The sequence below is a fragment of the Cicer arietinum genome, chromosome 8, assembly GCF_000331145.2.
Source record: "Cicer arietinum cultivar CDC Frontier isolate Library 1 chromosome 8, Cicar.CDCFrontier_v2.0, whole genome shotgun sequence".
Taxonomy (NCBI): domain Eukaryota; kingdom Viridiplantae; phylum Streptophyta; class Magnoliopsida; order Fabales; family Fabaceae; genus Cicer; species Cicer arietinum.
Window position 1 is genome coordinate 23,766,085 of NC_021167.2, and position 23,450 is coordinate 23,789,534.

General features: G+C 32.7%; 3 protein-coding genes and 1 pseudogene across 6 annotated transcripts; 2 read left to right on the forward strand and 2 right to left on the reverse strand.

Annotated features, from left to right (window-relative positions):
* Nucleotides 1-462: 462 nt before the first annotated feature.
* On the forward strand, nucleotides 463-11,961 carry LOC101502309 (alpha-galactosidase-like). Its single transcript, XM_004512641.4, has 15 exons — nucleotides 463-972; nucleotides 3,407-3,465; nucleotides 3,563-3,619; nucleotides 3,759-3,793; nucleotides 4,513-4,616; nucleotides 4,700-4,775; nucleotides 4,855-4,913; nucleotides 4,996-5,061; nucleotides 5,253-5,336; nucleotides 5,594-5,658; nucleotides 6,144-6,226; nucleotides 6,351-6,441; nucleotides 6,529-6,569; nucleotides 11,323-11,463; nucleotides 11,573-11,961. Exons 1-15 carry the CDS (start codon nucleotides 758-760, stop codon nucleotides 11,657-11,659), a joined length of 1,263 nt encoding a protein of 420 aa, XP_004512698.1. The 5' UTR covers nucleotides 463-757; the 3' UTR covers nucleotides 11,660-11,961.
* An 864-nt stretch (nucleotides 11,962-12,825) lies between these two features.
* Nucleotides 12,826-23,444, reverse strand: LOC101506925 (uncharacterized; annotated as a pseudogene).
* Nucleotides 14,320-17,939, forward strand: LOC101506590 (pentatricopeptide repeat-containing protein At1g06140, mitochondrial-like). Of its 2 annotated transcripts, none has more exons than XM_073364525.1 (2): nucleotides 14,320-15,073; nucleotides 15,621-17,939. In XM_073364525.1, exon 2 carries the CDS (start codon nucleotides 15,740-15,742, stop codon nucleotides 17,558-17,560), a length of 1,821 nt encoding a protein of 606 aa, XP_073220626.1. In that variant the 5' UTR covers nucleotides 14,320-15,073; nucleotides 15,621-15,739; the 3' UTR covers nucleotides 17,561-17,939. The 2 variants fall into 2 exon arrangements, with proteins under 2 accessions (XP_073220626.1, XP_012574676.1); XM_012719222.3 differs by lacking the exon at nucleotides 14,320-15,073 and having other exon boundaries at nucleotides 16,080-16,217; nucleotides 16,349-17,939.
* LOC101500498 (uncharacterized) lies at nucleotides 18,279-22,585 on the reverse strand. Of its 3 annotated transcripts, XM_073364528.1 has the most exons (4): nucleotides 22,446-22,585; nucleotides 20,273-21,420; nucleotides 20,060-20,148; nucleotides 18,279-19,243 (listed from the first exon to the last, which is right to left on the reverse strand). In XM_073364528.1, the coding sequence occupies exons 2-4, from the start codon at nucleotides 20,379-20,381 to the stop codon at nucleotides 19,097-19,099; spliced, it is 345 nt and encodes a 114-aa protein (XP_073220629.1). In that variant the 5' UTR covers nucleotides 20,382-21,420; nucleotides 22,446-22,585; the 3' UTR covers nucleotides 18,279-19,096. The 3 variants fall into 3 exon arrangements, with proteins under 3 accessions (XP_073220629.1, XP_073220627.1, XP_073220628.1); XM_073364526.1 differs by having other exon boundaries at nucleotides 20,060-21,420; XM_073364527.1 differs by having other exon boundaries at nucleotides 19,684-21,420.
* Nucleotides 23,445-23,450: the final 6 nt, after the last annotated feature.

Below are 23,450 nucleotides of genomic sequence, written 5' to 3' on the forward strand. Positions count from 1 at the left end.
TATTTTATTTCTCCACAGTTTTGGTCCTCCAAACAGAATTTTGGTCCAAAACTTGATGAAATTTCATTTTTTCAAGTCACACCACACTATTTATAATCATAAATTTTAGGTACAAATGTTGCACCATGAAATCTTGAGACATGATATGACTTAAATAAACGCAAAAAAAAAAAAAATGAAATTTTATCAAGTTTTGGACCAAAATTTTGTTTGGGGGATCAAAACTGAAGAGAAATAAAATGAGGGAACTACTTTTGCGATTCAATTAAAATAAAGAGACCAAAACTATAATTAAGCCAAAAAAAATTTAACAAACGACGTTTAAAATTTACAAAGTCTAATTCGATACTAATTGAGAGTCTTATATACAATGTTAGATACACAACCTCCTCCATTAAGACTCACCAAACCTAGCTCACTTCCACTTATTGCTCTATAAATTGCAAAACACTCTTCCAACATTAATTGGTCCATCCATTTCATTACACATATATAAAGTTCACATTATATCTTTTTTGAAGGATAAAGTTCACATTATTGCTAGCTATATATATTTTCTTTTTTCTATATCATAATTGTTTGAATTATTTTGTAAGCCAAGCTTTTTTCTTCTCTCCTTTCCTTCCTAATTGATCTTCTCCAGCTTGGACATTGACCCTACACAAAACATTATTAGCTTGTAGCCTCAATTTTTCATAAAGATTCATATACATTTATAGAATTTTATATACTTATTTATTATATAGTATAGTTCTATATGTCTATGGCACTTGAACATTCATGCTCAAATAGGAGGTGCAAGTTATCCATGATGAAAGGGTTTGTTTTGTGCTTCATTGTGTTATTGAACAATTCAAATTGTTCATATGGTCGTTTATTTTTTAATAGAACAAGAGAAGTGTTCATGTTTAGAGAGCAACATAGAATAGAGCTTCACTTTGATAATGGACTTGGCAAAACACCTCCTATGGGGTAAGAATCTTTAATTATATATATTTTTTCCATGAAATTTTCCTTTTTTCCATGAAATTTTCCTTTTTTCCATGAAATTTTCCTTTTCTCTCTCTTCTTTTCTTCATTTCCTATGCTCTCTAGCTTTTGCATTTAATATTCACATAGATTAAATACATAATAACTTGAACTAAAATTATATATATAACTTGCATATCATGTCAAAGAAAGCGTAATTGGAATAGTCAAATTATTATGGTAATTTATTTTTCTAATTGGAGTGATAAGGTGGTGTAGAAGTTTGAAGAATAATATAGAAATTCGAGCAACAAGAAATTGTAGATTCAATTATCCACTAACAACTATCGTTTTCTATTTTTCTTTTTTTAAAAAATCTCTAGAATATCTATTATTCTTCAAAATATAATAATAATAATAATAATAATAATCATAATCATAATAATAATAATAATAATAATAATAATAATAATAATAATAATAATAATAATAATAATAATAATAATAATAATAGATCGTGTACCCAAAAAAATAAATAACTTCATGATTTTCAATTAATCGTTGTATAACTCTATAGTTTGGAAAAAAAAAAAAAAAAAAAAAAAAAAACTCTATGGACTATAGATCATAGGTCTATAATCACAATTAGTGCTTGCTTAAACATTTTTAGGGTGATAGAGAAATTTGGAATGCATTGAAGAGAGCTAGTGGATATCTGAAATGGGGTGAATTATTTAATAATAGAAGAAAAAAGATTAAGACATATATATAATTTAATAAGATCAATGATAATGGAACGTATATTTTATTTTTAGAGTAAATAGTTTGTAGTCTAGTGATAAAAAATTGATATTTAACTCTATATTAATTTTTTATAAATGAGATAAATATAAATTATTTTGTAAATTATGACATATTTCTAGAGAAAAAGAATCTAACTGGCAAAGTGATATATTAACATGATTTAATTAGTCAAAATAATTTTTTATTAATAACAAATAGATAATATATTGATAGATAAAGAATTTATGTATAAAATCTTGAATCTATTAAACAAAATTATCTTCCTATAAGGTGGATGGCACCGTCAAGGTTTTCTACTACATCCAATTTGGTGAGTTATGAGTGGAACAAAATGATGTAAGTGTTCCCTTATAATGGTAGCATGTGTCTTCTGATTGATTAGGTTTCAATTATTGTTCTTGTTTGTTTTGTGTTTGAGGTTTTTTTTTTCTTTTTCATTGTTAGACTTTTTTTTGACTCAAGTTCCTTGTTATACTTCAAGTACTTAACCACCGACGGATATGAAAAATGACTATTTGATAACTTTATTGCATAATATATTATACATTTTTGCTAGTAGCACTTTTATTATTTTCAATTATATTTAAATAGGTTATTTACGTAAATTTAAGTTATATTCATGTATTTAGTAAATTAAATTATGTTCACATAACTTATAACTTATTTTAATGTAATAAATAAAAGTGATTATTATATTATGGCCTATGTTAGGAGCTACTACTATACTATAGGAATATATATTAATTGGTTTACCTAAACCACTTAATATAAGTCATCAAATAAAACAATTTGGTTGTTTGGTTGGTTGGTTCTTGTTCAATCATTGATTATTTCACTAGAATCCATATCTATCTTATAACAACCATCATAAATGTGTGTATATATCTTAATTGGTGAATAAAAAATTCAAATTTATTGAAATATATTTAATATAATACAATTGAATATTACATCCCTCATCCTAAAAAATTTCCATAGAAAAAAAAAACATTCAAATATATATTTGGGCCTTAAAATTGCGATAATATATACATTGCAATAAATATTTGGGTCTTATCTTGTGATGATAGTCCCAACTTACAACTCTAAAAGCTTGATTTCAAAATTGTGTTTATGTCGTTAAGATTAAGTTAAACTACCAAAATATTAATATTGTTATATTAGATATTATGTTTTGAGTTAGAAATTTTGATATGGTTAAATTATATATCATGTCCTAAATTAAAATTCGAAACATTGCAGTTGTGTGTATAATCTTTTAGTAGTATTTATTATCTCATCTATAAAAAAAATTTGAGTGTTGTTTCTCTCAATTCCACATATACTTCATATATATATATTCGGAAGATAAAAAAAAATTGATACTTTCAAAAAAAAAAAAAGAAACATCTCCATTCGGATGTAAACTTTCAATTAGGACAGTAGTTTTTAAGAAAAATAGGAAATAAAATAAACTATCTTGAAATATCATAATATTTGAAAGAAAAAAAAATTATTTGAAATTTTTTTGTACTGCAGCAGTATTGAAATTACATTTCAAAGTAAACATCTCTTTTAAAAAATAATATACTTCATTTAGTTGTATATTTCTTGCAAATATATGAATGACCAATTATTAATGTAAAAATTTCAGATGGAATAGCTGGAACCATTTCCAATGTAGTATTAATGAAGACTTAATCAAGGAAACAGGTAAATTTATATATATATATATATATTAACTGAAAGTTTGTTAGTAATTATAGACATTTTTTATCTATTTTATTTGTTATGTACTTTCATTATACAGCTGATGCTATGGTGTCAACTGGCCTTGCTGATCTAGGTTACGAATATATTAATATAGGTAGGACAACATTTTGTATAGTTTATATTAATATTGTTATTATCATTGTTATTGTTGTATTTCTATTCATTTTTCTTCTATAAAATTTATTAATGCACTTATAGTAAAATAGTATTGATGTATTTTTATCGACTTTTAGATGACAGTTGGGGTGAACTTAATCGAGACTCACAGGTAATATATATTAACATCTTATTATAATATATAAGTAGTCTTAGCGTAAATCTTAATAGTCATAAATTTAAATTTTCAAGTGAGCCTGAATTTTTTTTTAAACAGTACAAACTTCACATGTTCTAATATTTTGTGAGCCTGAATTTTTTAAACAGCACAAAATTTTGTAATTAAAAATATTTAATCTTATTTAACTTTAATAATATTTTATCTTAAATGTCATATAAAAAATATTTAGTAATTAGTTGACACTCCATATAAAGTGATATTGAGGGTTAATCTTGGATATTTCAATGACAAAATTTATAAACTAAAAATATTGTAGCTTGAGTTTCAAACTTGAGATATAATTGTCATTACTTTATCATCAAGTTTATGAGTACTTCGCTAAATATATATTTAATACATGATTTTAAATTGTGTTATCCAACAGCCATTTTGACATTGCAACTATAATTTAGACAACATTTTTCTGCAATTTAAAAATTTGCAGCGTAACAGAGACAACAATCGTAATTTAAAATCATGATTCAAGGAGTTGATATCACTGTCACTTGAAACAAAAGACTCTAATTCTTAATTAAAATCAAAGTAACAAGTAATGGTGCAACATCTTTCTAGTCTAAAATCTAAGGGTGCAAGTATACATTTTAAAGGATATAATAAGTTAATAACCAATTTCTATGATAATTAAACTTGACAATTTAATATGGTGACAGGGCAATTTGGTTGCCAAATCATCAACATTTCCTTCAGGAATGAAGGCTCTAGCTGATTATGTACATAGCAAAGGTCTAAAGTTAGGGATCTATTCTGATGCAGGGTATCACATTTAAATTAAAACTTTTTTATTTTAGAATATTCATCATTGGTCAACCATTTTGACTTCTAACAATTACTCTGCAGAAATCAAACATGCAGTAAAACTATGCCTGGATCATTAGGGCATGAAGGGAAAGATGCAAAAACATTTGCTTCATGGGTAATAATAATAATAATATGCATTTCAAGCTTATATACTATATGAATGTAATTAACATCAATTTTCATTGTTATTTTAGGGAATTGACTATTTGAAGTATGATAATTGTGAGAATAATAACATAAACCCCAAAGAAAGGTATATCTGTGGCTTTCAAATTGCATATACAAATCAACTAAATGCTTCTAAAATCTATGAATTCATGCATATTGTAAAATAGGTATCCAGCAATGAGTGAAGCTTTATTAAACTCAGGAAGATCAATCTTCTTCTCTTTGTGTGAATGGTGAGTCAAATTGGTGATCATATTTCTCATATATGAAAGACTTTATCTATTATGATAAACTTCACATATTCTTCAAGGAATGTTTATAAAACACTGATATTTCTTACTATTGATTTCTACAAGAAAGAGAAGAATGCAAGAATGCATGCATTTAGTTTTTTATGATTGATTAATTGCTTTCTCAAACACAGGGGATCAGAAGACCCAGCAACATGGGGAAAAAGTGTGGGAAACAGTTGGAGAACAACAGGAGATATTGAAGATAAATGGGATAGGTGAGCATCAATGATATGATTCAAATTCATTTTTCTATAATAATTTAAATATAACATGAATCTAATTCAAAGAATTTCATAATCTTGTACTCAGTTTAGAACCTGACCAATGTTTGCATCAGATTCATGCTTTACTGAACACTTGACAGAGACATCTATTTTTTGATAGTCTTATTCTGAATCAACATGATACTTGCATTATTCTGTTTCATTCCTTCATTTTCCATATGTGAAACTTATCATACTTTTTTCCATAGTATGATATCTCGCGCAGATCAAAATGACAAATGGGCTTCTTATGCCGGACCAGGAGGATGGAATGGTAATTATCCTAACAATATACTAATTCTCTGGGACATATTTATCGTGATATCACTCTTCAAGCACTCAAAATAACCATTTCTTTCACCAATATAAGTAACAAATAAATGTCTACGTATAATTCCTATTTACAACTACTACTACCTTCGTTCCTAAATATAAAACTCTTTTAACTAAACCATAGGAATTAAGAAATTTGGTAGTAGTATTAAATTTGGCAACAACTGATATTGTTTTACAAGTTTACTCTTCAAGATAGAGAGTTAGCTTATGTCTCTCTCATAACATTTATTACAAATTGCAGAAAAAGATGTAACATGATCAGCAATATGTTGGTTAAAAAATAATTAATGCAATTGAATATTTGAAAGAGGTCATATGAAAAAGGGCAAGGAAAAATCTGAAGATAGTCCTATACTTAGGGACAAAGATAGTATATCATATTGACGAATTTAAAGCTCACAATCTCAGTTTTTTGGTGTACAGATCCTGATATGCTTGAAGTTGGAAATGGTGGTATGACAACAGAAGAATACCGTTCCCACTTCAGTATATGGGCATTAGCCAAGGTAACTAAAACAAAATTTTCATTGTCTATCAATATATTGATGTTGAAATTTTTTGCAATAATGTCCTCAGTCCTCTAAGGAAAATGTGATTTGTATGATAACAACTTTTCCTTTGCATATATAGGCTCCTTTATTGATTGGTTGTGATATTCGAGCACTGGACAACATCACAAAGAAACTACTAAGCAACTTCGAAGTTATTGCAGTAAATCAAGGCAAGATTAGACTAAAAAATCCTCAAACATCTCTTAACAATCAAGGCTTTTAATACTAATAACCTTGTGGTTTTGCATACAAACTAGGAGTTCAAGGGAAGAAGGTGAAAAGTAATGATGATTTGGAGGTAATTCATTTTCTCAAATTATTATCGGCGTCAATGTGTCAATATAAGTGTCGTGTCTTATGTTTGTGTTAGTATCTGTATCTCATAGCTTGTCACATAAATAAGTAGATACTAGATACTATTACTAATTGTCAAGAATTAGAATAAAATTATATTTATTGAAACTTAAATATATTGGTAATACATCAGATATATTTATACTAGATTACTAAACAACCAAATCCTATGATTACTCATATATAACTAAATCCCTACTAGTACTCCTATATAACTGAATCCCTACTAGTACTTCTATTCAACTAAATCCCTATACTTGAGGGATATTAAACAGAAACATATTTTGACACTCCCCCTCAAGCTGGTGAATAGGTGTTCTCTATTCCCAACTTGAATACAATTCTTTCAAAGTTGCTAATGTTTAGCCCTTTAGTTAGAAGATCTGCAAGGTTGTCATGGGAGGAGTTATATAGAGTGCAAATTAGGCCAAAAAGAAATCTCAAGTTGCTGCAATGAAGGCAGCAAAAAGGGCCACAATGAAGGTGGCTAAGAAATAGAAATCGCAATGAAGACGAAAACCGCAATGAAGGCGGCAAAAGGACCGCAATAAAGTACGGTAGTTTTATGCGGAAGCAAGGGCCACAATGAAAGTGCCATTCGAAAACTCAATGGATCATAGTTTGGGACTCGTCTCATAGCTGTTGACTGGGTACTGAGGATGATGTCGAGCATGTTGACAAACAATCTGATCATGGAGATGATAATGATACTGATGGTGTCGTAGTGGAAGATGTTCCTTTCTGAAGATGATTTTGACAAGGAAGCAGATATTGCAAGAAAGGTTCAGGATGCAAATAGTAAAGCATCTAAGGAGTCTGGCAAGGTTTCAGGTGTTTCTAAGCCTGAAACTTTTGGTCTTAGACATCGGTCGAAAGTGGAGTTTGCTCTTGATAATGTTCAAGCATTGAAACTTCGGAACGCAAAGCTACAATCTCAGCAGCAGACTCCTTATGATGACAACAAAGAACATGACAAACCGGCAAAGGATTTGATGCTTAATTCTTATAGTGCTCAAGGTGAAAGTAGTAATAGTCAATCTTCACAATCTGAAGACGATAACCAAGCTGAATCTGAAATGGCGAATGAACAAGGTACTAGCGATTCTGGCTCATCTGTTCCCCCACCTAATGACCCGATGATTCTACTCCTGTCACTCAAATACTCCCTCCTCCTATTGACAAAACGTCCAGGCGGCAATGGTACAACACTCCCCCTCAAGCTAAAGCTTAACTTTAGCTTGCTACAAGAAAACAATATTTTGCTCCACAAAATAATAAAAAAGATGGAAAGGCAACTCAGGGATGCATTTGAAGTCGGAGAAAATTGCTATAAATATAGCCTAGCCAAATGGCCTGATTGATCATCAGTCAGGGAGAAATTCATGGAAAGGCAACTCAGGATGCATTTGAAGTCGGAGAAAATTGCTATAAATATAGCCTAGCTAGATAGCCTGATTGATCATCAGTCAGGGAGAAATTTGTGGCAAGCAATTGAACAAAGCAAGCTTCGTTCTTCTAAAAGATTGCATTTGGAAGCTTCAAAACAATAATATCGGAGACTCAAAATATTTAAACTTTAATATGTTTCAAGGAGAGAGCAGCATGCTTCAGGGAGATAAAGACACGACCAGCACATCACACATCATGAAAAGACTTGCAGAGGGGGACCAGAGACAGGTGCATGCATTCTCACGCAATAATGTAAGAACAAAAAAAAACAGGAATAGCAGGTGAAGCTCCAACACCATAACTGCTTAACCTCCTTTTAGACTCAATCGCACCATGAACACTCATAATAATATACACGTTCTACAGAAAGTTTCCTTTCCAATCACAATTGACTCTGCATTCTCAAAACTGGAGCCATGTTGCTATAAAAACACCATGCAAGAAGGAATGATATCTTATGGCAAAAAAAATGGGTAACAATTATAGACCACCAAACCGGAAAAATCTTGTTCCCAAAAAGTGCAAGACACCAACTGCCAACCCAGATGCAATGAAGAAATGATGGACTGTGATGCAGCAAAGAGATGAAAACTACGAAGAAAGGATGGATTGTAAAGCAAGTTGTTGTTGTTGTTGCAAAGATGACCAAGTGGAGGCAAGGGTAGCAGGCGGTAGTGTTTGCTGGAGCTGTCTGAGTAAACTCACCATTCGGCCAGCTGTTTGTTCTGTTGTAAGATCTTTACCAGCACATAAAACCTCAGCAAACACCGAGACAATTTTGGGAAGGTATTGATTGTTTGGGCCTAACAACTCACTGTCAGACCTTTCCGCCATTGAACAAAGTTGATCGTGAACAACTTTTGCCTCAATCAAATCACTTTTTATTGGCAGACAGTCCAATCATGCTGGAACTACCTGAGCAGAATCAATACTATCCCAGTGAAATTGGCAAATTTTTCCCAGAGCAGAAACTGCATTGTCATATGCCATTACATTATCTGAATGAAGTGCATTAGGATGTTGGATCACATCATTTAACCTCGATAGAGCCTCTCCAACAAGAGGTTTGAACACAGAACCCCCAAACTCTGCACAAACACCAAGGTCTGTTTGCTGACTGTATCGTAGGTCACTTTGTGGAATCAAAATGTGACCCATAGACAACATTCCAAGCCCTCCAATTTCCTTGGGGGTGTAGAAAATAACAGGTGGAAACTTGCTAGCCATCTTTGAGTTGAGTCCAATCTTGATACGAGTTTGAATTTTATTTTCACATTTGACAGGCAAATTCAACAGCTCTTGAGTATGTCCAGGTGCCTCTCGGAAATAAGTCATGAGTCCTATTAAAGCTGTATTCCACTTATTGAGAATTTTTGTGAATGTAGTGGAACCGGAAGACATAAGAATCTGCCTTACACGATTCTCAAACACTTTCATGTGTTCATCGTCAACTCTTAAGAAAGCAACAGCTGTCCTTTCTTTTGTCTGTTCATTCTGGAGATTCCAGACACCATCTCTTGTATTACTAAATGCTTCTTGAGTCATTCTAATTTTAGGAAGTATCCTCACTTCAAATCCACACATGCTGAAAAGCAAGTTCAGATTATCTTTGCTGTAAACAGAAAGAAAACTGTTTTCCCATTCCAGAGTGGTGATGCTTCGAGGAAGACGGTTTTTCATATCCCAAAAGACACTCCTCCCAAAATTGACATCATGCTTCATGAGCCTCATTCTTGCATCTCTTGGCCAGCACTTCTTATTATTATACCCCACCATGTTCTCATTGTTAGGATCAGGGTGCTCAGTAAGATATCGTTGAATGAGATCCCGTGCCTCCTCATGGGTGAAGCGAAATAATATGTGAACCCGGTCTATGTACCGAGAATACAGCCTAATTGGATGCCTGGTCTCAACTTTGGTGTCCCAATAAGTAATGAACTCATTAGGCATCTGTGGTGGACCAGCAACCTCACTAGCTCGAGTCAATCCAAGATGCAGAAGATCTAATACCAGACCATAATATTGAACAACAAATGATGCAAACTGTAGACCACGTATAAGACCATATGAATTTGTGTGGCTCATATCCTTGTATGACAACACAACATTGTTTTTTTGTTTTTTTTGCAGTTACATAATCTGCAATGTTGTGATCTAGAACAAGACGGAGAAGCCTATTTTAACATTGTTAAATCAATCTTCTTGAAAAATTTCTCAAACTTGGTCTGCAGCATCACAACACACTGACCATCACTGGGGTCCCATATACCCTGCAAATTGTTTATACCTTGACACCATTTGTAAACCAAAAGAGGTGGTGGCTTTGAATCTGCTGGCTTGATCCAGTTGGGAAAGAGATGACGTTTGTCACCTTCATACCACAGATATTGATCAAGATATGCATCTGTAATTTTCTCAAGAGGCTCTATTTCATAAACTGGAATCAAGTAGCTATATAAATCCATAAACTCTATTCCAACTTCTTTGAAAGCACGTTGGGTGAGGAGGTGCCGCTTGGTTCGCGATAACGCCTCGAGAAAGCGGTGCTTTTGAGGGCAATTGTAGCGTCGTGGCTGGTTGCTAGAAAGTGACAAATGACTGTATGAAGCCAAAAAATTGAAACACTGAAAAAAGTGGTGCTGCCGGCGGCATTTGCCGCCGCCGGCAGCGATAGTGAAGCACAAAGGCAAATCCCAAAATCACAACCTGCTCTGATACCATGTCAAGAATTAGAATAAAATTATATTTATTGAAACTTAAATATATTGGTAATACATCAGATATATTTATACTAGATTACTAAACAACCAAATCCTATGATTACTCATATATAACTAAATCCCTACTAGTACTCCTATTCAACTGAATCCCTATACTTGAGGGATATTAAACAGAAACATATTTTGACACTAATAGATGTTACCTTGAAGATAAAAGCACTTGTGTTAGTAGTGTGAAATTTCTTCATAAAACTTGTTGAAGCTATGTGTTTTCCAAGAAGATATAAAGACTAACCCCTATCTATATTGATACTAAACTTCTAATCCTAAATAAATAGGAAAACCAGGAAAAATAATTATTATAAATTTATAATAACTAAGTAATATGAAAACTAATCTAACGAGATAATTTAAGATACTCTAAGATTAGAAACAGATACTACGAGATAAACTAAGATACTCCAACATAATATTAAGATATTCAAAGATGATTTCTTATATTCTGACACCTCTGAAGCACATGTGCAGGTTTGGGCAGGCCCTCTCAGTTATAACAAGCTGGCAGTGGTCTTATGGAATAGGAGTTCATCGAAAGCAACAGTAACTGCATCATGGTCTGATCTAGGTCTGAAACCAGGAACTTCAGTTGATGCAAGAGATTTATGGGAGGTAAGAGACATAGTTTGACTTATTTTGTTCTTTACAATCCCATGAATTCATAGCATTAAAGATACCTATAATGCTTTGAGTTTTTGACTATTTATATTGAATATTGCAGCATTCAACACAATCATCAGTTTCAGGAGACATATCTTCCGAATTAGATTCACATGCTTGTAAGATGTATGTCCTGAGTCCAAACTAAGTTCTCGATATATTTAGACAGAAAAGGAGACAAACAACAAAAGTCAGGACTACCACAAATGCATTGGCAATCATTCGAGGCTCCGTAAAAGGAAAAAGAAATCAATTGGAAATCTATTTGTCAATAGGACATGCAGAAACAAATGAATATAAGTAATATCTCTAATATGGTTTTCATTTTAATCAATACAATGAGCTCCACTGGATCTCAATACCACACCTTCAAAATTTTGATAGCTTGTTAATATATTAAATTAATCAAGCATAACTGAGATGAAATCAAATGCATAAAATGTTTTTCTAGATTTCTACATCACATAATTGGCATATTCTTGTTACCGTTTCTAACTCGCCTGTGTACTAAGCGGTGTTGCTAATTCGCCTATGTACTAACCAGTGTTCCAGTCACCATGCATGTTCTTTTGGCTCAAGTAAGCCATTCAATCCTATTGCAAAATGTTCTAGCATAGCAGCTACATGTTTTGGTTGATCAAAGGAGATACACCAGGTCACAAACATCAACTAAAGTAACAAATCAACTCTATAGATGTATTTAAAAATAATAGCACTTACGTATTCTCACTATGTAAAGAAAAATAATTATAAATATAGTGAATCTAAATGATGTTCATTTAACATGCAACCCATTTAAAGGATAAGGGATCAAAAGAAACTGTTGAAAAAAGGAACTGTAAGTCCTAGTATTGTAAATTTTACAATCAGTATTCACAATTCTACTTCTCTAACACTAACTAACTAACCATTTTCCCCTAAATATTATGGACCTTGCTTTTAGGCCTAAACAAGCAAACTTATATCCATGATCCCTGTCAGATTTCACATGTATTCTACCTTTGTATTTGTAAAGATTCCAAAACAGTATATCAGGAATGGCAGCAACAAATCAAAAAGAATAGTCATAAACCAGAGCTTACGGTCTATCAGTTACAACAAGACTATCTGATTCATCCTCTTAATCTCAATGAATATTGAAATGAATTTTTTATCATATAGTTAACCATCGTGATATTTACTATTGTTGAACGTATTGGCTTTGTAATACAGTTAATACAAACAAAACCAACACTCATAAGACAACAATAATTTAAATATTCTACAATTTTCTCTCAAGTTGGAACTCACTAATGTACCAATTTCTGAAGTATAAACACACTTAACAAAATTAATTGAAATGATAAAATAATGTTGGAACATTGATTCAAAATAATAATTTTTAAATAGAAAAATATCTTACCTAGTTTTGGTCTAAAAGAAGATCTCTCCCAATCATTTCCCGAAGAAGTTTCTTCGCTTTTTCATTTTCATCTTTTTCAAAGAGGAAATGAATAATTATTTCATATGTTAGATCATTTGGAATGCAGCCATTGTCTTTCATTTTTGAGAACAAAACCAAAGCTTCGTCCAACAAGCCCTTGTTACAAAACCCTTGGATCATAACCGTATATGTATAGACATCTAGATTGTAGCCTTTGACCAAAAGATCTTCAAAAATCTTTTGTGAATCCTTTATTCGTCCACTTTTACACAATCCATTGAGAAGAATATTATACGTGAACATATCGGGTTGAATTCCCAAGTCTTTAAATTTTTTCAATAATGCAATTGCCTTGTCAACATCATGGCTTTTGCATAAAGCATCCAATATAGAATTGTAAGTATATATATTAGGTGGTTGGCCCCTATCATGCATCTCACCAACAAGCTCCAAAGCATATGTAATTCTCCTCGATTTGCACAAACCATCAATGAGGGAATTGAAAGTTACAACATCAGGAACAATTTTTTTGTACTGCATTTCTTTGAAGAGGTTCATGGCTTCATCCACCATTTTAGTCTTACAAAGTCCATTAATCATGATATTGTAGCTCCTAACGTTAGGAGCCACTCCCCTTTGGGCCATAATGTTGAGTATACTCTTAGCCTTGTTCACTTCATTAACGAGGCAATATCCATCTATTAAACAGTTGTAAGTTACAATACTTGGCTTTATGTCATTTTTCATCATCACAAGAAACACATTTTTAGCTTCTTTCAACTTCCCTTCCTTACAAAAAGCATCAACCAATATATTAAAAGTATACAAATCTGGTTTGATGTTTTCCATTGTCATTTTATTAAACAAATCAATTCCTTCTTTCAATTGACCAATGATACAAAAGCCACTAATTAGAGCACTGTAAGTTACAACATTAGGAGAAATTCTCTTGACAACCATTTCAGAATATAAATCACATGCATCAGAAACAAGTTTATCTTTGCACATACTATCAATAATCGTGCTGTACATTACCACATTAGGTTGAACCGATTTCCCATCAACTCATCTCAGCAACTCTAGAGCTGCTCTTGTTTCTCCAACTTTACATAACCCGTTGATCAAAGTCCCGTAACTAACTTGATTCAACTGAAATCCTTGTGCTACCACCTTGTCATGTAAGTGCAAGGCTTTATGAACCTCACCTTTAAGACAGAGACCCTTGATGAGTGTGGTAAAAGTTATTGTATCAGGATGATAACCCCTTTTGAGAATCTTTGAGAAAACAGAGAAAGCAAAAGTGATATGACCCAATTGGCAAAAACAATTGATTAAGAGACTGCAAGTTACAAAGTCAGGGTTAATTCCCCTAAGTTCCATTTGATGAAAAAGGGAAATAGCAATTGAGTAAACTTAATTCCCCAAAGTCAGGATTGTCTAACTTTGTGGCGGGAAAGGTACTCTACCTTTCATTCTTTGTGAACGGTTGGATGAATCTAATACTTCAAACATAGCCACGTGTCTTTATTTTTTTCTCAAATAAAAAAATCAAAGATAAAAAATGGTAAACCTCTCATTGTACCACCGTCCTTGACTCACACCACCACCTTCGTCATTTAATCGACTGTCATTGTTGCATCCCCACCACCGTTCACTTGCAAATGCCGTTGTCATTAAATCAATCTTAAGATTTAGATGATACTGTTTTTTAATTTTAAATAAAAATGAAAGGACAAATTGAACACTGTGGATAGCATTTTCATCTCCTCCACCACTCTACGAGAGTCCAAGATAATCGACCAAATGTGACCATCATGCACTCCGACCACCGGTGCCATCTCAATCGGACATTGGAAATAGTCTGAGAATGTTTTTGTTGCAGCTGCTACAAGGTGAGAGCACATATGATATAGGTCAACGATGATGGCAGATGAACCGTAGTGGAGATGCAACAATGGTCGATTTAACGACGGAGGCAGTGGTGTGAGTCAATGAGGGTGATACAATGGAGGTTGATTTGGATGACAATGGTGTTGCAAACACGTGCAGGTTTACCATTTTTATATTTGAGAAAAAAATAAAGACACGTGGCTATGTTTGAAGCATTAGATTCATCCAACCGTTCACAAAGAATGAAAGGTAGAGTACCTTTCCCGCCACAAAGTTAGACAATTCTGATCCGTTAAACTTTTAGTATTGAGGTTGATCAAATTGCATATAAAATAATTTTATTATAAATATAATTAATGGTGCTCTCAGCTCTTGAGATGCATTGATATAACTTATAGTTAATTGTTTTGCTTTTATATATGTTTTCTGAATTATTTTGATGATACCATAGAAAAATTGTATACTTTATTTTGTTGTTCTAAGCGTTTGTTGTACTTATAATATTTTTTTAATATATTCATTTTGTCTTTATAAAAAAAATACATAATTTTTAGGGAAGGATCCATGTTGAAAAATAGAACTATTGTTTTTGGATTTTATAAAGAAAATTTGTTATGAATATAATATATGATGTTCTCAACCCATAGTGACTTACGATTAATTTTTTTTGTTTTAAATTCGTGTTTTTGATTTATTTTAGTCTTACAATAGAAAAATTGAAAAAAAAAATTTGTTCTTATTTCGCGTATCTCCTTTGTTGAGAATATTTTTTTTTTAATATATTCATTTTGTCTAGGCAAGGATCTATGTTGTTGGAAAATAAAGCTATTTAACAATTTGGTTTTGAGAATGATTCCTTGAAACAAAACAACATAGCCAAATGAAAAAGAACAATGCTTAGAAACTGAAGAGTAAATGTCACTGCGTCCTTCAATCTTTGCCAATTTCCAAAGACCCCTTTATCTATGGAACTTGATGATTAGAGACTCTACAAATAATGGGTTATTTACAGAAACCTTAAAGATATATTCTTTTATGCAACACTCTTGTGTTCATGGCAACACTTTCACATACCCTTTACTTTTCAAGTCATGTACCAATCTCCTTTCAATTCCTCACGGTACAATGCTTCATGGACATGTCCTTAGACTTGGATTCCAAGCTGATACTTTTATTCAAACTTCACTTGTTGATATGTACTCAAAGTTTTCCATTATTGAATCTGCAAGAAAGGTGTTTGATGAAATGCCGCAGAGAAGTGTTGTGTCGTGGAACACTGTGATTTCGGCTTATTCACGTGTGTGTTTGATGGACAAGGCAATGAGTTTGTTGAAAGAGATGTTGCTTGTTGGTTTTGAACCGAGTGCGTCGACGTTTGTTTCGATTTTATCAGGTTATTCTTCGGATTTGAATTCTTTTGTGTTTCTTTGGCAAGGTGTGTCAATACATTGTTGTGTTGTCAAACTTGGATTTGTGTGTTTTGAGGTATCTTTAGCTAACTCATTGATGGGTATGTATGTTCAGTTTGGAAAAATGGATGAAGCAAGGAAGGTTTTTGATTTTTTGGATGAAAAGTCAATAGTTTCTTGGACAACTATCATGGGGGGTTATATGAAGGTTGGGTGTTTCATTGAAGCGTTTAAATTATTTAATCAAATGCAACGTCAAAGTATTGATATTGACTTTGTTGTGTTACTAAATCTTATTTCCGGTTGCGTACAATTAGGAAAATTTTTCTTAGCTTCATCGGTTCACTCTCTTGTACTCAAATGTGGGTGTGGTGAAGCAGATTCCATTCAAAATTTGTTAATAGCTATGTATGCAAACTGTGGTAACCTTACATTTGCTAGAAGGATATTTGATGCGATCGTTGGAAAAAGTGTTTTATCATGGACATCAATGATTGCAGGATATACTCGTTCAGGTCATCCATCAGAAGCATTGAATCTATTTAGAAGGATGGTAAGAACAAAAACTAGACCTAATGGAGCAACCCTTGCAATTGTTTTATCAGCTTGTGCTGATTTGGGATCACTCAACACTAGACAAGACATTGAAGAGTACGTTTTCGAAAACGGATTTGAATCGGACCAACAAGTTCAAACGTCTCTCATACACATGTACTCTAAATGTGGTAGCATCAAGAAAGCAAGAGAAGTATTTGACAGGGTCAAAGATAAAGATTTAACTATTTGGACTTCCATGATAAATAGTTATGCCATCCATGGAATGGGGGATGAAGCTATCAGCCTCTTCGAAAAAATGACAACTTCAGAAAGGTTAAAACCGGATGCCATTGTTTATACTAGTCTTTTGCTTGCATGTAGCCATTCAGGATTGATAGAAGATGGATTAAAGTACTTCAAAAGTATGCAAACAGATTTCGGAATAACTCCTACAATAGAACATTATACTTGTTTGGTAGATCTTTTAGGGCGAGTCGGACACCTTGACCTAGCTTTAGATACAATTCAGGCGATGCCGTTGGAATTACAAACACGAGCTTGGGGTTCGTTGCTTAGTGCTTGTAGGATCCATGACAATGTTAAACTGGGAGAGCTTGCGGCTGTCAAGTTATTAGAACTTAGTCCAGGAAGTTCTGGAAGTTATGTATTAATGGCTAATTTGTACACCTCAGTTGGAAAGTTTAACGAGGCGAATACAATGCGAAACTTGATAGATGGTAAAAGAATGGTTAAAGAATGTGGTTGGAGCCAGGTTAAGGTTAGTGGTTGATTTAATGTTTGCCATGACAAATCAATCAAATTATTGCAGCAATATTGAAAGATTAATTGAAAAAGAAAATAGATTAGGGGAACCCCTAAAAGCTAAGGTTATGCAACAAGTTGTTGAACTTGCATTTGGTAATGTCAGTAGTACTTTCAGGCTCCAGCATTAGAAGAACATGGAATCATTTCCATAAATGTTGATAAGTGCTTTCTAATGAAAATATCAGTGTGTAGTTGAATTTTAAGTCTGGTTCTTGTTAAAGTAAGTACTTAAGGTGAAATGATACTTGTTACTTTTATGTGATTCAAATTGTGTACAAAGGGAAAGACATGTAAATTGAAAATACAATAACTTAATTATCCTTTATGATATAGACATTCCTTGATGACTACTTTCATTTTGGTGCTAATGCAGATGGAAAATGATTATTGTTATGAGAGAAATTTGAAAGAAAAAAAAAAAAACAAGAATTTTATGTGGCATTGTGTCACATTTTCAAGTTGCAATTAGTTTTCTTGTTACAATATCATTACCATGTTCATAACTTGCTGGAGCAAGACATGGTACACTGGTCTGCTTACAAGTGATAATTGAGACCTAAAAGAGAAAATACATAAGAGTATAAGTGAAACAATTTCTATAATCCACAAACTAGTTCAATGAATGGAAACAGACATTAATGGAAATACAAATATAAAAAAAAAAAATTAAAATACACCTCGAATAAGAGCAACTGTATGTGGATTTGTATATCATTTATTTGTCACAAGGTTATTTGGTATCCAAACAATTAAAAGAATCTTATATTATATGGCTATTGCAAATTTACAAGAGAACCAAGTCAAAGCATTTTGGAACTCCAGTGTAATGCAATGAAAATACTTTTTTTTGTAACTATATATGGAATTCCATTGGATCTTCTAATCCCCCTAGAAAATTTACAACTCATCAATGAAACAATATCTGATACTCAGCATTCTTATTTATGAATGATACTAATCTCTGACATGATTAAGAATTCAGTAACAAATATTGCATTTTGATATTTTGTGTTTTATTTCTCTGAAGGCGCTCTCATCTTCTCGACAATGTGCCTACTCTTCTTTTCTTCAAATTTCTTGCTCATTTTCTTTCTCAAATCAAACATCCTTTCCCTTCTCCCGACTTTCTTCGGCTTTGACTTGTCCAGTTGAATTGAACTGATGGACCTATCTATCGCTGCACTATTCGAAGGTGAACTGCAAACAAAAGCATCCTCCACCTTCTCTGCACTACCTTCATTGTCACTTTCTAAAAAAGGCATATTAAGTTCTTTCAAATCACTAGTTTCTTGTGGTTGGTCATTTTCTAATAAAGGTTTTGTCAATTCTTCCAAACTTTTGCTATTCCTTAATGCTTCTGAAATAGCAGAACCTGATGGAAGTGACAGAGATTCTGATTTCCTAGCTGGTTGATGACTCGATTCGCTATTCTTTGATTTTTGTTGTTTCTGTTCTGGACTACTAGCTTTCTCTCCACCAGAAGTTTGATTATGGGGATCAATTAAACTTGAAGTTTCATTACCAATTCTGGGTTGATCCATATGAACGGAGCAACTTGCCGAGGAACCCAATCATCCTTTTCCGCTAACATCCATGGAATGCTTATGCTTTCACTATTTGGGAGCACTAAAGTGTCCCAAATCGCTGCCTGCAGAAGAGAAAATGAAATTAAGTTCACAAATGAAACATGCACTATTCATTTTTAAACAATATATAAAAATGAAGGCATGAAATCACACTTCATGCACTATTTGTTCCTAATGTCATTTCCCAAGGAAATTCCACTTTGTACATAATTATTGATAATTTATAGTATACTGATGGTGTGTGTATTACTTAAGATCTGTTTGGATCGACTTATTTGAGTTTATCTCCTAACATAAGCATTTGTAGAGAGAATTTATAAGAACAACTTATAGCTTATATGAAAACAATTTGACTTTATTTTATCTTTTGTTATAGAAATAATTTATACATAAACACTTAAATGATAAGTTGTTTATCTAAACAAGGACACAAAAAGAAGAACAAGAAAAAGCAATACTTCCCAAACATCCTTTCATCGCCTAATAATGAGAACTATTGTACCTTGAGTCTGTTGAAGTCTATATCAGGCATAAATGTGAAACCGTATCACAGTTGATCAGACAGTGGTGGCTTTATTAGAAAACACAGTGTCCCTCTGAGCGATGCTACCCTTATTGCTAACGAGATAGGAACCTTTTGATAATAAATAAATCCCTTAGTTTGAAAACAACACAACATAATATACATGTCTCCTTGTGCATCTATCCACATGAAAGTGCTCAAAGACAAGATTTGCATTACGCAACTTCGAATAGCTTGTTGTTAAAGATGTAACAAAAAAAACCATTCAAATGCTTTCACCTAAAAGTTCATGTATTTTTTTTGGGAAAAAAAGCAACCGATGGAAAAAGGGGTGGGAATAATAAAGGTATGGTACCTGTGAAACGTGCTTGGCAACAGAATTTAACATAGACTTCCATCTTGATCCATGAGTTGAAGGTGTATTCCTAAGCTTCTTGGACACATCTGCAAGGGAAAATTGACATCATCTAGATATGAGGATCACTTGTCCACACGAAAAATCATTTTGGAAATTGACAATATGATTTTCATCAACTCCATTTTAATGGGGAAAAAATCGAGTACTAACCGTCACCATCTTCTTTAATAGACACTAGACTTGGCATTGGTAATAATTGGACAAAATAGAAGTTGATTGAATGTAACCACATGTGTTGGTATTGTGTCGATACTGACATGTGTTAAACTACATAGCTCTTAATGTGGTATTCCACTTCTTCAAATCTTAAGTCATAAGTGTCGATGCTACATACCACATAGATCTTAGCTTGTTAAGATAAATATACTATTTCATTATTATTGAGCTTTTTACCTATCAACTTGAGTTTTTGGAACAACTAGCAATGGAAAAAGGTGCTAAAAGGACATAGTATTCTTCATCCAGGGATTCCAGTATGGATGAGTTAGTATTATAATCAAATTAAGAAAGTAACAAACTATGAAGCTAACATAGAGTAGACAAAGTTCTAGAGATTGATCGTTAGTCAAATAATTCTGAGAATCAACTGCATAAATTCATATGGAAAAATCTTAAACCTGAATTCTTTCTTGCACGGATTTCTTCACTGTCTCATTGCCTTTGATATCAAAAAAGAGTCGGGAAATCAACAAATTCCAACATAATGTCCCTCATCAATACCAAACTTTTCATCGGTGTCAGAACAGACAGAAAAATGACTTTGGCTTCCTGAATGAGACAAGGTTGTTGACATTGGCGAAGAATCGTCTAACATGGAACTTTTCAGATGATTTGCTGCAGAAGCATTTTTCATCATGCCAGTGGCTAAAACTGCATCTTGACAAGCACGGAGCTTCTCCGTTTTCTTTCTATCTTCACGGCCTGAGAACGAAGTCCAACCAGATTTGTTATCCACACCAACTCGGGAAGTTCTTTTCGTAATTTTTTTCAAAAATTGACGGACCATTGAGCAAGAGCTATCTGACTTAGTAGCCCTTTCTATTACCTCAACACTTGCTCCTATTGAAGGTTTCATAAAAGAATGATATTCAGTATTTAATGTTGTCAGATAACTTTGAAACTCTTCTTGCAACCGAGAAAACCATTGGAGTTTTTCTCTTTCATCACACGAGGCCGAACAGAGTGCCTTACACCATGCCTCTTTCTCGGATGAAGTCTCAAGATATACATATAGAGTTTTGCTTCCATGGTATAACACAGAGGTCTTGTTTTCTACTTTGATGGGGAACTTTTTTGCCCTATAACATTCATTACCAATCAAATAAGAAAATGTAGCACCTAATTTCCTCAGTTAATAATGAAGAGCATAATAAAATATATCTATTTGTAATCACTCAAAAGATGACGTTTATAAGCCAAACCATAACAAGCAACCTTTTCCATTAAGATGCATGCAGGGAATAGAGGAACTGAGATCTATCCATTTTAAATCTTAAATCAGAGAAAGGTCACCATGCATGTTATTTTGACTCAAGTAAACTATTCAATCCTATTGCAAAATGTTCTAGCATAACAGCAACATGTTTTGGTTGATCTAAAGTCACAAATCAACTCTATAGATGTATTTAAAAAAAATAGCACTTACATATTTTCACTATGTTAAGAAAAATAATTATAAATACTGTGAATCTAAATGATGTTCATTTAACATGTAACCCATTTAAAGGATAAGGGATAAAAAAAAACTGTTAAAAAAAGGAACTGTAAGTCTAGTATTGTGAATTTTACAATCAGCATTCACAATGTTCTACTTCTCTAACTAACTAACCATTTTCCCCTAAATATTATGGACCTTGCTTTTAGGCCTAAAAAAGCAAACTTATATCCATAATCCCCATCAGATTTCACATGTATTCTACCTATGTCTTTGTAAAGATTCCAAAACAGTATATCGGGAATGGCAGCAATGAATCAAAAAGAATAGTCATAAACCAGAGCTTACGGTCTATCAGTTACAACAAGACTATCTGATTCATCCTCTTAATCTCAATGAATATTGAAATGAAATTTTTATCATATAGTTAACCATCAAGATATTTACTATTGTTGGAGGTATTGACTATGTAATACAGTTAATACAAAAAAGACACAACATTCATACGACAACAATAATTTTAATATTCTACAAATTTCTCTCAAGTTGGAACTCACCAATCTACCAATTTGTGAAGTATAAACACACTTAACAAAATTGATTGAAATGATAAAATAATGTTGAAACATTGATTCAAAATAATAACGTTTAAATAGAAAGGTATCTTACCTACTTTCGGTCTTAAAGAAGACCTCTCGCAATCATTTCCCGAAGAAGTTTCTCCGCTTTTTCATTTTATTCACTTTTGAATAGAGAAAGAATAATTAGTTCATAAGTTTTAGCATTTGGAATGCAGCCATTGTCTTTCATTTTTTAGAACAAATCCAACGCTTCATCCAACAAGCCCTTTTTACAAAACCCTTGGATCATAACGGTATATGTATAGACATTTAGATTGTACCCTTTGACCAAAAGATCTTCAAAAATCTTTTGTGAATCCTCTATTCTTCAACTTTTACACAATCCATTGAGAAGAATAGTATATGTGCACACATTTGGTTGAATACCCAAGTCTTTAAATTTTTTCAATAATGCAATTGCGTTGTCAACATCATGGCTTTTGCATAACGCGTCCAATATAGAACTGTAAGTATATATATTAGGTGGTTGGCCCCTATCATGCATCTCACCAACAAGCTCCAAAGCATATGTAATTCTCCCTGATTTGCACAAACCATCAATGAGGGAACTGTAAGTTACTACATTAGGAACAATTTTTCTAGACTGCATTTCTTTGAAGAGGTTCATGGCTTCGTCGACCATTTTAATCTTACAAAGTCCATTAATCATGATACTGTAACTCCTAACGTTAGGAGCCACTCCCCTTTGGGCCATAATGTTGAGTATACTCTTAGCCTTCTCCACTTCATTAACTAGAAAATATCCATCCATTAAACAGTTGTAAGTAACAATATCCGGTTTTATGTCATTTTTCATCATCAGAAGAAACACAGTTTTAGCTTCTTTCAACTTCCCTTCCTTACAAAAAGCATCAACCAATATATTAAAAGTATACACATCTGGGTTGATGTTTTCCAATGTCATTTTATATAACAAATCAATTGCTTCTTCCAATTGACCCATGATGCAAATGCCACTAATTAGTGCATTGTAAGTGACAACATTAGGATAAATTCTCTTGACAACCATTTCAGAATATAAATCACATGCATC